Source organism: Anopheles funestus, chromosome 2RL (genome assembly GCF_943734845.2).
Source record: "Anopheles funestus chromosome 2RL, idAnoFuneDA-416_04, whole genome shotgun sequence".
Lineage (NCBI taxonomy): Eukaryota > Metazoa > Arthropoda > Insecta > Diptera > Culicidae > Anopheles > Anopheles funestus.
The window spans coordinates 17,682,809-17,696,377 of record NC_064598.1 but is presented as its reverse complement, the minus strand read 5'-3'; the positions used below and the strand labels follow the sequence as shown (position 1 = coordinate 17,696,377).

The 13,569-nt window shown below is 42.6% G+C and overlaps 3 protein-coding genes across 3 annotated transcripts; all 3 read right to left on the bottom strand.

The window, feature by feature from the left end:
• Positions 1-43: 43 nt before the first annotated feature.
• LOC125766501 (toll-interacting protein-like) lies at positions 44-1,800 on the bottom strand. Its single transcript, XM_049432527.1, has 4 exons — positions 1,634-1,800; positions 1,021-1,146; positions 567-944; positions 44-499 (listed from the first exon to the last, which is right to left on the bottom strand). Exons 1-4 carry the CDS (start codon positions 1,673-1,675, stop codon positions 230-232), a joined length of 816 nt encoding a protein of 271 aa, XP_049288484.1. The 5' UTR covers positions 1,676-1,800; the 3' UTR covers positions 44-229.
• Positions 1,801-2,680: 880 nt separating this feature from the next.
• LOC125766519 (uncharacterized) lies at positions 2,681-5,039 on the bottom strand. The gene is made up of 3 exons (XM_049432548.1): positions 3,520-5,039; positions 3,090-3,163; positions 2,681-3,001 (listed from the first exon to the last, which is right to left on the bottom strand). The coding sequence occupies exons 1-3, from the start codon at positions 3,538-3,540 to the stop codon at positions 2,830-2,832; spliced, it is 267 nt and encodes an 88-aa protein (XP_049288505.1). The 5' UTR covers positions 3,541-5,039; the 3' UTR covers positions 2,681-2,829.
• Positions 5,040-10,017: 4,978 nt separating this feature from the next.
• On the bottom strand, positions 10,018-13,316 carry LOC125766476 (uncharacterized). Its single transcript, XM_049432491.1, has 3 exons — positions 12,609-13,316; positions 12,450-12,520; positions 10,018-12,360 (listed from the first exon to the last, which is right to left on the bottom strand). Exons 1-3 carry the CDS (start codon positions 12,648-12,650, stop codon positions 10,659-10,661), a joined length of 1,815 nt encoding a protein of 604 aa, XP_049288448.1. The 5' UTR covers positions 12,651-13,316; the 3' UTR covers positions 10,018-10,658.
• Between the last annotated feature and the right edge of the window lie 253 nt (positions 13,317-13,569).

Sequence of the window (13,569 nt, the reverse complement as noted above, 5' to 3'; positions counted from 1 at the left end):
TTAACATGGAATGGACATGCAGAAAAAAGAATCCATAAACTAATTTGCGTTGGAAAGTTATATGCCTAGCGTACATTTATTAAATACGGTTAGAAGCTTTTGTAAATATTAACATAAACAACAAAATATTGGAAGGTTCAATAAAATTGCCCAAGCACGGTACGGCAGCAAGAAAAATGCGTTCTCGGTCTTAAGCGCACCATCATATCCTCGCTTATCGTTGCAAAATCTAGCTACTCATCTGTAGCAACGCATTGATGACTGCGTCACGATCTTGGTTGTTGGCTACGGCGACCGATTTGATCACTTCCTTATCGACCTGTGGGAACATCTCGTGAATACGTGTCAGATCATCATCGGAAAGCACTGGAGGTGGTGGCCTTGCTACTTGTGGCTGATTCGGGGCAACAAACACCGGCATCGGAGTACCGGTGGCCACGTTCGGTACCAACACGACCGGAGCATTGGTTTGTATCATGCGCGGCTGTACGACCATATTCTGGGGAAGACAAAAAGGCACGCATTAACACGGATGCATTCGTAAAGAAAGGCCAGAAGATACTTACATTAAAGCTCATCACCATATCGATGCTGCCCTCAAGCCCTTCGCCCTGTTTACCGCTCAGCGGGTACCAATCTTCGTGCGTTTCACCACGCAGCACCGACTGCGGAATACGAATTTCGGCCCAGGCAATCAGTTCGTCCATCGAAAAGTTACACTCATCGTAGATTTCAAGCGCGATCGTCTCCACGCCGGCCGGTAGCTGACAGTGTATGACACGGTTCCAGCGTGGATTTCGTCCACCATTGGGAGCCGTTTGTGTTTCATAAACAAAGTGCCCCACACGTAAGCGAACGTACGGATCCATCCGGGTGATGCCGTAGTTTTTCACCAGCTTAGCCTGTGCAATGGTGATGCTCAACCGACCAACAAAGTTGGGAGCCTTGAAAAAAAAGAAACAAAATTGATGGAATTAGTCACGATGCAAACATTTTTGAACGGCCACTACGAGTACTTACCATATGCGGCGTATAGGTGTTGTGATAGCTTTGAAGGGCCAAAGCGGCCTGCCTGTCGGAGACTTCCTGAATGTCTTGCGCTGTAGTAACACGTAGAAACTCATCCGGCAGCGGACCGAGATAAGCCTGTGAATTGTGCAAACAGATTGTTCTCGATTAAATAACTTAAAAGGAAACAGCCAAAACAACAGGAACGAAGTAAAGAACTTCGCGGATATGAGTAACTGCTAAAGAGAAATTTGTAAAATATCAATTTTTGGTAAAAAATAATTATTCTTCTGTTTTTCCTCCTTTCTTATACTGTCTCAATCTTGTGTGGTGCAGTTAAAAGGTTTCCTGCAAGACTCCATTAGGAACAAACACAAATAATTGTCACCTACAATATGCTATGCTGCTGAAGATTGCACGTTTTGCATAGGATCTACACAATCTACCCAATGACGACACAATCTTACCAATCCACTTGGTGCACATACGTGAATCATATCAGCATTGTGTTTAAATTACATTTTTTATCACTGATAAAGAACGGCGTAGATAGCTGGCAGGTAGAATGCCAGCCACATTTGGTACAGTGAGCGACGTGAAAGATATCGATATGTAAGCAATTTACCCGTTTCCAGTGTTCGTTAGATCTAGGGGTCACTTCCTCCATGGCTGGGACAAAGTTTAGTCGGCAAACACAAGCCTTTTTTCCACTTGCTATCAACAAGAATACAACACAACTAGCTGGATTTGCTAATGGCACAGAATCATATGGAATGTGGCAGGTTGGTCCAATATGATACTGAGTGTGTTTTCAGCGTCCGCCATATTGAACGGTAATTTGACAGCCGTGGGAAGTAAACAAACGCAGATCTGGAATACGCGGAGTATTGTGCTGTACTAGTACAAGTGCAAAGATTCGCTTGAAAATCCTGGTAAGTAAAAATTTATTCCTTTTCTTTACATTTTTTCGATTGTATCGCGCTTGGGGACTAACATTCAAACACATGCATGCATGGGAAGGCATGAATTGTTGGAAAAGTGCTCGGTGTTTTTTAATCGATGTAGGAATGCTCATCCCTTTATTATCATCCCCTTTAACTACCCCCTTTCACCATTTAGCCGGGCCTCGTGGTCCAAAACCTCTTTAAACCTTAAACAACAACAACCATTTAGCCTGGTGGTGCATGTGCTAAACGGCTCCGGTTCAACACGACAGGACCGGCTATCAAAACCCATCCCGACCGTTCCCCGGTAGCAAGGACTGACTATCCGGCTGCTACATGATAGTAATAAGTCTAGTAAACCAGAAATGAAATTTTGAAGGGGAGTAATTAATCTTACGTAAATCAGATTTCGTTAAATTGTTTTTTATATTTATATTGTTTATGGTGCTCTTGTATTTTAAAATCATTCATGTGATGATTTCGATCCTTTCGATACTTTTCGATCGATCGATCACAATGAAGATAACTGTCGTCTTGTTTCTTTCGAATGAAATTTCTATTTTCTTGTTTGCTAATTTTAATATTTTTTATATTTAAATATTTAAAGAATTTTCTCACAACTTTTATATTGCCAAAATTCAAACTGATGTAAATTTTAGCTTCACATTCTATGGAATTAACGTCAGAAATAACATACCTGCTTATACATTGTGTTTCACCGTTTCTTTTCTCCATAGCATTTTTCTTTCATAACTCACTCGACAAACAATTATGTCACGTATTAGTACCTATAATTTATTGATTATTTCTATTTTTTGGTTCCAAACGCCTAAATACGCACAGACACACATTCGATGTGTGTGATCCTGCCGACTGCTCAAATGTAGGACAGGTAGCTGGAGGCGCCCTTCTTCTTCTTGCCATACTCCCAACCATGCTCATCGTCGTGCGTTTTAACGTTCTTCACCGGGATGCCAACATGTACCGTTTTCACCACGGTTTTTGTATGCAGATGAGTGTGATGCTTAATCGGCACGTGTATACGTATTCTGTGGGATGATATTGAATGTGTGTCGAGATAGACGATCAGTACACACGTGTGACTCAATCCACCGCAGGTTCTTTCGGCATACTCACTTGGCATGATCTGGAACAGGGAGTGCATCGAAGGCACACACAAGCATGGTGATGATGAGAAAGAAGGCAAAAACCTGTCCAAAGGAAGAACAGTAGCGAGTATTAGTATAAGGTATTTATCCACTCGATTGTACACTTAATGTTATATGGTTTAAACAGTTTAATGTCCGTATGCATTGTTGCAATATTTATCAAGGATTAGAGTTTTAGGTTGTAATTCCCACGTTAGCTGTTGCTTGTGCGTAGTTACAGAGATTTGTAGAGCAACATAAAATTCACAAACGATCACTTTTTATATTAATGCTATTCGGCACATATTCTACTATTGTCCACGTTTTCTGATTCAAAATGTTCATTTTTCACCATTAAAGTCTTTTTGTTCACAGCACGCTTAACTTCCATTTCATCCATCCGGGACGTCATTACTTACAATCTTCGGTGCCATTTTCATGCTGTATCACTGGTACTAGGATGGTTTGCGTACAAATTAAAATGAAATTGGCAGAACAAATGTCGCTATTTTCCACGCTTAAACACCTCAGCAAACGTCACACTACCACTGCAAACTGATCGTATCTCACACGGCAGGAATCACAACCAATGATCGCACACTGATCGAATCTTAGCAACTTTCTGCAGCAAATCGGTTCGGTTTGTTTCCGGTCGTCCCGACGCGGTGTCTCGCTGTGCTCGCAGCTGATCGCGGTAGTTATGGTCAGTTTTTGAAACCGACCGATCTTTAAATATCTATGCGAGAAATGCTGCGATGCCGTTTGGTGCCCACCCCAAAAACCCACTGCCGCGGGTTCCGTGGGAGGTCGGGCGCCGAGGTGGTGGCAACGGTTGATGGCAGCCACGGTTCATCGAGTGTCTGCCTGGCGGCTGGTTGAAGTTGTCCACGGTTCACGGATGGTTGAAAACCCGCCAACCGCTAGTTTGAAATGGCATGACGTTGGAACTGGCCACTCGAGTTCGGGCATGATCGGTCTGTGTGTGTGTGTGTGTATGTGTATTTGATGGAGCCGGAGCTCCCTCCTCTCTTTCCATCCTCCGGAAGCTTTACTTCCACCGTTGATGATCACGTTGGTGGTGGGGTACGATCGGTACTGAGGCATGAGGCAAAAGATAAACAAAAGTCCAGCATTATCTCCCCCCGTTTACTGTCGCCGTCATTCGGTATCTCCTTCTACGGGATTTCGTTTTCAATTTTTTTTGTATGCATTCGCATCGCTTTTCGTTAGAAGCATGGGCACATACATACACGCACCGTATGGAGCCGTATGTGTGCTGGCATAGAAGGCGCGAGTACACCGAAATTCATAGTACCCATCAAAGCAGAAACGGGCGCCAAACATAATGTTAGTTTTCGCCCTCCCTTCCGGTACGAGTGGCCCAAAAGTGGAGTTCATAACGCGAGCGCGAGAGCAACACTGGGGAAGGAGGTGATGAGATATGGAAAGAAGGAAAGTTCGTTCGCGGGAAGGATCGAGAAGAAGAAAATTAACAACAAAACAAAACAGCAATACGATCGCAAAATGTGCTGACCGGTTCGAAACGACCCGCTTGGATCTATGATCACTGGGCCAGTCGTAATGATGGACAGCATGAAACATATTTGGTGAATATTATCTCCTTCATTACAGCTGCTTAGCCAGCAGTAAGGAGGGTTCGTAGCGTACGTGCGAAAAGTGACGATTAGCCGACATCGATGTGGTGTTGTCCGAGCTTGAGGCCGACACGTAACAGAAACTGATATCCTGTCATATAGGTAGATACTATGAGTACCCTTCAATCAATTCATATTATATTGAGATGCTCGTAGAAGAATTTGCATACAACAAAGGGAGAAAAGTGGAATAAGTAACTGTAAATTAGATGGGAGAACATTTTGTTTTTATTAGTGATAAGCATTTAATAGAAACATTGTTTCGAAGAGCTTAAAACGGTCTTTAAGAGCTGTCAAACGTCAAGCAATCATCTATCAACTTTTAACATGAAAAATGAATGATGCTGCATTTTATCAATATATAAACAACTCTATTATTTGCTGAGCTCTTTATTCTCTTTATATTCTTTATATTCTTAGCTGTTTATTAAACTTTATTTTTTTTTATTTAAATTTAATTAATTTTAAATTATTAATTAGAAAATTGTTAATTTTAAGCATAAATCATATTAGAAATAATTTCTGGTTCTTCGAATTCCGGCATATTTAATCCAATCAAAACGAAGGGAGAAAAAGAAAATGTTTTCCAGTTTTTAAATTTTTTTTATAAGACTAGTAGTGAAAATTGCTCAAGTATTCCTTTTGGGTAAATTGATTAAACTAATGCTAGAATATGAATAAATTTTCGCACTATTTCCATTTCCGTAAAAACTAACCTGGTGCAACAATTTTACGTGCATTTATGTGTACTTTTCACTTATCCCACTCGCAAAGTTGTTCCCGGCATTCGAATGTGCACCATGTTAAATACATAATCTGCCTAGCCTCGTTTAATGTTATGTTTTGCTTGTTCCAATTCCAACTGAACGGTGTTCCATAAAAACTCGTTCCCACTGCCCGAGATTGGGCAAGATGTCAAAAAAGGTGTTCACGTGCTAAACCTGCTCGAAGCCGGTGTCCGGGACCATAGTGTGGCAAAACTTGTAAATGGAACATGCTGGAAAGCTCGCAATAGTGTGTAGATATTGATTTTTCAACCAATTTCCCTGTTGCTTAATTAAACGAATTTTCTTACATTTGTTTTCTGTCGCTAGGAAAAACGTTTTATCGATAAGCTTTGTTGATTGAATTTTCTTCTTCCGTCGGTATATAATCGTCGACGGGTTTTGCACAGATGTTCGTTAAATCTCCCGCTAGTGTGTCCCTTCCGGTTACGAATAAATATTTATATCAGACGTTGATGAATAGTAAAATTTCAACTGGCCCCTGCGTCCAGTCACTGTTTGGTGTGAAAAGCGCACTCGTAACCACACGTGTGGAAACGTAACGAAATTACGATCGCCATTTCGCTTGGTTGTCGTCGCGTTCGTCCACTGTATCAGCACAGAAGAAGCACAAGGTGTCGATGAATTCTGCCTTTTAAATTTGTCTTCTGTGTTGGTTGTTTGTTTCTCCGGGCCCATTTGCTTTGCATACCGAAAACCATAGCGGAACCATCGTAAGCGGAGCGATCAAAAACCAGGAGTGCGTTCGGGTGGCACCATTATTCCGTCCGATTTCGTAACCGATACTGTGTGATTTGATGTGTATCTTTGCACATCATTACGCACCGTGCACCGGACCCTTTCGACGGTAAACACCGTGTCTGCGCTGGTAAGACGGTTGAGAGATACTTAAAATGCGATAATATTATCGATTTTTCAGGGCGTTTTAGCGCCATAACAATGACGCACTGCCCCGGCAAACACGAGACGGCGGATGCGAACGGAATGGCAATAATCAGCGATGGATCTAAAGCAAACATTTCAATTTGTTTGTAGACGGTTGAATGTATTTTTTTGTAATGTTTGCTGTTGCTAATGAGAGCTGGTTGAATTGGCTTTTTTTTGCTTTGGTTTTTGTTTTTATTTTGGCTTGAAGCTAGGAGCGTTTCAAGGGTTCGTCGTTTGTGTGACTGTTGAAGTCTTTTGAATGCGAAATTGCGAAACAGCGTTTTGTTGATATTTTCACATTTTTTATGCAGATAAATTGTTTTCCAGACCTTTTATTTGTAATTTGTTAAACATAATACGCAACTTTGAAAAATCAATATTATTTGTTTTTGAACAAATATCTTAATTAAATTCGTACCCATCTCATTGCACTCCCCTGAAACCCGTTTGCACCGGGTAAACTGGGTTACGAATTGCAACTTTTTGCTAACCGTTACACACACCCATTGCACGATCGACAGGCACCATTTTATGTGCCTGCCATAGAAAACTCGCTTCGTTATCAACGGCGGTTGTTTTATTTCTTTTGCTCTCTTTGTGCCTTTGCTATCCTTTCTCACTCGCCGGAGCTAAAAATGGGAAATAATGGGCCGGTGCAAGATTCCGGTGTGATTAATTTCCGTTTCCGCAATGTACGATCCACCACGGCCGTGCAGCATGCGGCGATCAAGCGCTTTGACGGAGGGAACTAAATGGTGCGGGGTTGGAAAGCGCGGGCTGGTAAAAGGCATCGAAAAGCGAAAGGAAAAGCGAAACATGCACTTCTGTTTTCGGTGAAGAGGCTGATTGCGCTTGCATAATGATAAACTATTTTATTGTTCTTTTTTTCTTTTTTTTAACCGGTAACCGGAGTGCTGGTTGAACGATTTTTGCAGAAAGCATAAAGTTTGACATTTTATTTATTTTTGCAACACTACAAATAATAGCTAATTATGATTTAAGAATATAAGAACACTTTTTAACATTTAAATTAACTTATTCCATGATATCTTTCCGTTTGGATGTACGCAGCTAAATACAACCACAGACACGCACACAACGCAATGGATCCGACTTTGATTTTCCGCGCGCGAATCACGCACTACGAACACACTTTCACTATCAAACCTCGACCGCATGTACTCTTATTTGCCTCCTCCTTTAGCATACTGAGGCGCATGCACCCATGAGGTCACTACAGTTGCACGACATTGCAAATAAAGTAAAAAAAAAGAAGTAATCATTCGTCTGTTACAGCGCGATGCGCAAACCATCATCAGCTGGCGCCAACATGCACATGGCATTCAACAGTTCAAAGAAAAGCTCCTTTCTGATGCGGGGAAATGATTGCGTAAAATGCGATAAAGGCATGATTAGAGATAGATGGAACATCATGACGTACGAATTCAAACGATCGAGCGTGGAGCGTACAAAGTGATCAAACATTTGAGTTTTGGATTGTCAATTGTATATAATTTTGATTCCGTTTTTTTGTTCCGTACGCGCATGCATTGTGCTGTGATGAAAATATTAGAGAAAATGATTGATTTCTTTCATTGTTGTACTTTTCTTCCATTGAAAACCAAACAGCCCGCAAGGTGGTTATTTAGGTATTATTGTTAATTACTGTTTGCCTGTCAGCTTTATGCAAAAAAAAAGTATATCGAGTAAAAAATGTGTTGCTATTTTTGGTGGAAAATTAATAGTAATTGCCTTATGTCACGCTCATAATTTTGTATGAGCTTACTGATTGTATTTAAAATTCATGTAACATTTAATTTCAGTTTCCGCAAAAAGGTGAAGGTTGTGCATTCCCTCCCCGTACGTATATGGACCGAACCTAATCTACTATAGTTTTTTTTCTGCATTTATTCCACATGACAGGTTGCAGGAAAAAAACTGGTTCAACATTTTGTTACAGTTTTTTAGTACAAATATGCAAATCCTACCTTTTAGTAAGATGGGCGAATTGTGCTGGCGAATCAATTCCGGTTAAACAATCCGGACAAGCGACGCGACTATTTAGCGAACGGTAGAGAAGAAAGCAAAGTAAACAAAAAAGACACACATTACTGACATGCTCAGCGTGAGCAAAATGATCACAACCGTGCGACAAGCATGGCAGCATTAAGTGGGTCGACGGTGTGATTCGTATCTTTCCTTGGTAGTTTATTTGCTGCTCCTAGCGGTAGCAGCTAGTTGCGAGAAATTACTTGTCGGTGATGTAACAGAAGGAACAGAAGGACAACGAAAGTGTACGTGATGTGTGTGGTTAATGTGCGTGGTTAACCATGGCAGAGATCAATGACACTAAACGTACTACAAATGGTTTAATTAGTATGGTTAATGTTGGATGAGTTGGAAATTAATTAACAGCTAACGATCAGTTAGCGTTTGTGAATTTTGTGTACGTGAATCAAATACGAATCGAAATGGGTAAGAATAGAAGACACTTGTTGGATGTATGAGGCACGAAAGAAGAGCAGACTTTCTTTGTAAGGATACGCATATTAACTTCAGGTTACACATCAATCAACAGAGACACAAGTTGGAATAAAGTGCATAACACTAAAGGTTGTAAAGTGTAAATTCCACGAAGAAAACATATCCTATAGAATCTTGAGTTGATCAACAATTCAAAACACTCTCACTAAAGCATATAAAAATTGCACATAGTAGATCATTATCGGATGAGCTTCAATCATTTACACTTTAACACAACTACAGTTTAAATCTTGGGCAATTTTGTGGTACTTCAATAACCACAGTTTGGAAAATCTAAGCTGCATTATGGTAGATTTTAGTGTTAAAGCAGAAAATAGGTTTTATACGTCTACATCTCGTCTATCTCTCTACTCATCTTTAGTGAAATTAGCAGTTTAGTTCTTCTAAATCGCAAGAGAGAAATTTAAATTTCAGGCAATTCAAGCCTGATTTAATTTGAGGCAAAGATTGGAAATCTCATAAGTCATTTGAGAATTCGTAGTTTCAAAGATCATCATCCATAAATGATAAACTTTTGGCATTTCCTTTCATCGCAATTATTGTTCAGGACTATAATCGATTCAGGATTATGGAGGATTCAGGACTCCTATCATCTTATTCTATTTTGTTAAGTTTATCTTTAGGGAGGCCCGATGGTGTATGTGGTCAGCGTCCGTCTTACACAGCAGGACTGGATATCAAATCCGGATCGGTCCTCTTGTACGTAAGACTGACTACCCTGCTACGAGTAAATAAAGTTAAAGAAAGCCAGAAATGGAAGGTCAAGAACTCTTGAGGTTGTAGTGATCATCGAGGCATGAAGATCATCTAGTCAAGTAATTAAAACTGCAGAACATTATCCTGAAATTCCATGTAATATAACCACGAAGACGAAGAAAGCATGATAAGCCTTAATGTACGCACTTCAAGTTGTTAAACAAAGAAGAACTCGAGATCCGATTGAATGGCTTTAGACAACGGGGCCCGGTGGTGCACGTGATAAACGGCGCCGGTCCACACGGCAGGACCGGGTTCAAATCCAATCCGGACCGTTCCTCCGTAGCAAGGATTGACTATCCGGCTACGTGGTAAAATAAGTCTAGTAATCCAGAAATGGCCGGCGTGACCTGTAAGGTCGTTAAAGCCAAGAAGAAGAGACAACCAATGCTAGAAATACTGAGAACTGTTCAACTGAAGTCACTAAAAATAAAAACCACGATACAAATTAATATTTTATTTATTATTTAAGCATCTAGCGTTATGATTGAGGTGTGAAATGATTCGACGCAAATGATAATATTAACATTCCTGAAGAAGAAACACCATAAAAACGGAGTTTCAATCACAGACGCCGTGTGATCGTCACCAAAAAACATTCCTTTTTGCAATCGTACTTTGGTTTACAGCCTTACATAATTTACCGTGTATAAATAAGCGATTCGCGCCGTGCACAGAAGCTGTGCACAAATTAAATAATAACGAAAGCCATCGCCGTGCAAGGCACGGCTTGTCAAAACGGCTTTGCTAGCGATCCAACGGGGCGACTAATATCGCCCGCAATAATATACTGTACCAACTCTGCGTATTACTAAGTGCTACGGACAAACAAATTACTGTTACGGTTTTTTCTTCCCTTTTGCCATACTTGGTACACCCCGAGTGTCCACTCTATCGGTAGATCTGGTCGGGATTTTTCTTGAGCGCATCCTTAAACTTGATCGTGCCCCGGTTACGGCTGTACTTTGCGTCGAACTTTTTCTTCGCCCGCAGTTCCTTTTTGCTCGTACCGGCACCGACACTGTCGCCGTGGTTTTCTACCGCACGACGATGGCTGGTGGTCGCGGACGGGCCTTCCGGCCGATGGTGGTTCGTTCGTTTCTTGGTCGTACCCTTCGTCCCTTGCGAGCCGCCAGTCGGTTTGTGAGTGGTGGTCGAAGTAATCGTGGCATCACCCTGTCCCAGATAAGCCCCTGCCGGTACGTACGGTTTGGGTGCTTTCGTGTGGCTTTTCTTCAGACCAGCGGCACCGTAGAAGCTTGCCAAACTGTTGCCACTGATGCTGGAAGCCGCGTTATCCGACAGTGCGGTATAGGTGGTAACGGGTGGCGCGGACTGAGTACTAACTTCTTCCGGTCCACCAGAAGCAATCTGTGGCCAAGTGCTAACGGCGAACGGTGGAGCGTGCGTTCGATTGTACTGGATCTCCACATTGCTGTACGACTGTGCTACGGCTGCCGGTGCTTTACCATTATTGCCGTAGAACATTGTCGCATCGTACGTAGGACCGAACCGTTGTGCCTGTGTACTAACTGCGGGAAGCTTCGCTGTGGTTGGATACGTCACAGACGAAGGTTGACGTGTGGAAACCGTGGTAGACGGGGACGTAACACAGTTCCAACATTTCACACGTTCTTTCGTCCGTTTTTCCTTCCCCAGCAAAGCTGCCTTGGAGCGATGCTTCTGGTTTGGTGCAGTCGTAGACTTTGGGCTAACGGAGGTACTGGTCAATCCGTAACGTACAGCCGAACTTACACCCGAGACTGTGGTTGGTTTTGGTTTCGCCGTACGTACAGTCGTCTCCAGAGGGCGCTTTTCAGTCGGAACGGCTACCAACGAGGGAACGATCTTTGACTCGGAAAGTTCCGGTGCCGTACCACGGACAACACCCGCCGTGAGTGGTGTTTTCTTGATTGAAGCAATCGGTCGCCAATCGTCATCGGCCGCATCCGGGAATAGCGTGTGTATGGTGGCTTCCACCTTAAGCTCTTCGCGTCGCTCCAAATCCCGAATGACAGCATTCTCGAAATGTTTGTAACCCGAAATGCCAAGATCGGACATCAGGGAATCGTACTTGCCGGGTGGAGAAGATGTCGACGAATGTCGGCCACGTTTAGTACCTTGGGTGCTTTTCTTGCTGTATGGTGCCGTTTTGAAGTGGCTTGCCGTTTGCTTACTGAACGGTTGACCGTACCGTAGCTCATTAGCGTTCGCGTAGTAACCGGCGGCATTGTGTATACCGGCCACTGGTCGGTGACTTCCGAGGAGGTTGATTGGTCCATGGCCGGGCATGGAGACAGCCTGCTGAATGGCGCCCGTTACACCATTCACCGCATGTGCCAGCTTCGATGATCCGATGCCCGTCTTGAGGTTGTTGATGAAGTGATGCAGATTATTCTCCAGGTTAGTTACCGTAGGGACGTAGTAGGAACGTTTCTTTGGCCCACCGGATGTGGCGGAATGGGCCGGTTTGGAGAAAGGTGCAGGCTTTGCAGCGAGATCGTGGATTGTGTTGGAGGAGCCATCGGTGGATGCACGCGATTGCCAACGTCCAGCTGCGGTAGTACCGCGTGATGTTCTATGCTTTCTGGATCTATTTGTGTTGAAATTGAGAGGACATAACCAATCAATTTTATTGGAAAGAAATAGACATCCAAGAGCGTTGGATTGAGTAGACCTTACCTTACACGACTTCCGCTAGCAAGCACTCCTGACAGCAGAAGAACCATTAGCAACACTACATGAATGCTGCACTGTAACGGAAATCAGATCAGAACTTTAGGATCACATATCACCGCAATTCAAAGAAGGATCACCAGAATGATCAACAGGATCACTTACAGTTCTCCGGTAGCTGGACTGCCTCCGGATAGGTACCATCATATTGGAAACACTTAATCTTAAACTACCAACCAACCAAACAAGTGCACGGCCCGCGGCAACCAATAAACCCCAGCTTAGTACGGTTGCGGAAAATTACCAAAACGTGCTCCCGAACGCGCGTGCTCACTGGACTAGACGCGATTGCTTCGGAAGCACCGGATGGGTAGTGTTTTTATAACTTAGCTAATTGTCGGCTAGTTTCGATCCTCACCAAACACCGATCCCTATCCATACTGTCCACCCCCACCCCGGGCACGACGTAGGCTCTCCCACCCTGCCACACAGTTTAATGGCCGGGTGTGACGCTTTTGCACTACACTATTTAGGAAGAATTCACACCTGCTGTGCCTGCGTGGTATCTAGTGCGGATACGGCACAAAACGGAAGGAAACAGTACGATGAAAGGAAATGGTTCGTTTTGAGGGGTGAATTTCCCTTCCACAAAAGGGGGTAGCAATTCATTAGCCTAGCCAACTAAACGTCGGGCGTTGGCGTGTGAAGTGTCCGCCAAAAGCGGGTGTAAGTAAAGGGAAACAAATGGCCAACAATTGACTGATGTTCATGTGGGCTAACAGTGCGCAGAGTGAAATAAGACGTTCATAACGCTCAAGTGGAATGATGAGTACTAAATTTGAGTACTGTAAGTACTAGATATGTACTAACAATAAGAGTTCGAAAAGTTATAGTAAATTTGAATCATATTTTTAATTTAAAATTAGGGTTAAAATGACCTAAGGTTTTTCTAAGCAAAGGTTTCTTTAAGAAACAATTTATTTTTGTTTTCTATTTTTTTTTCTAAACAAAATTAATACATTGTGTAAAGCATTCATATTTATTTTTCCACTAAAATGTTGCGAACTCTACATCAACAAAACCGATCCAATACAATAGGACCTGATCGCTACGCACGATAAGTGCA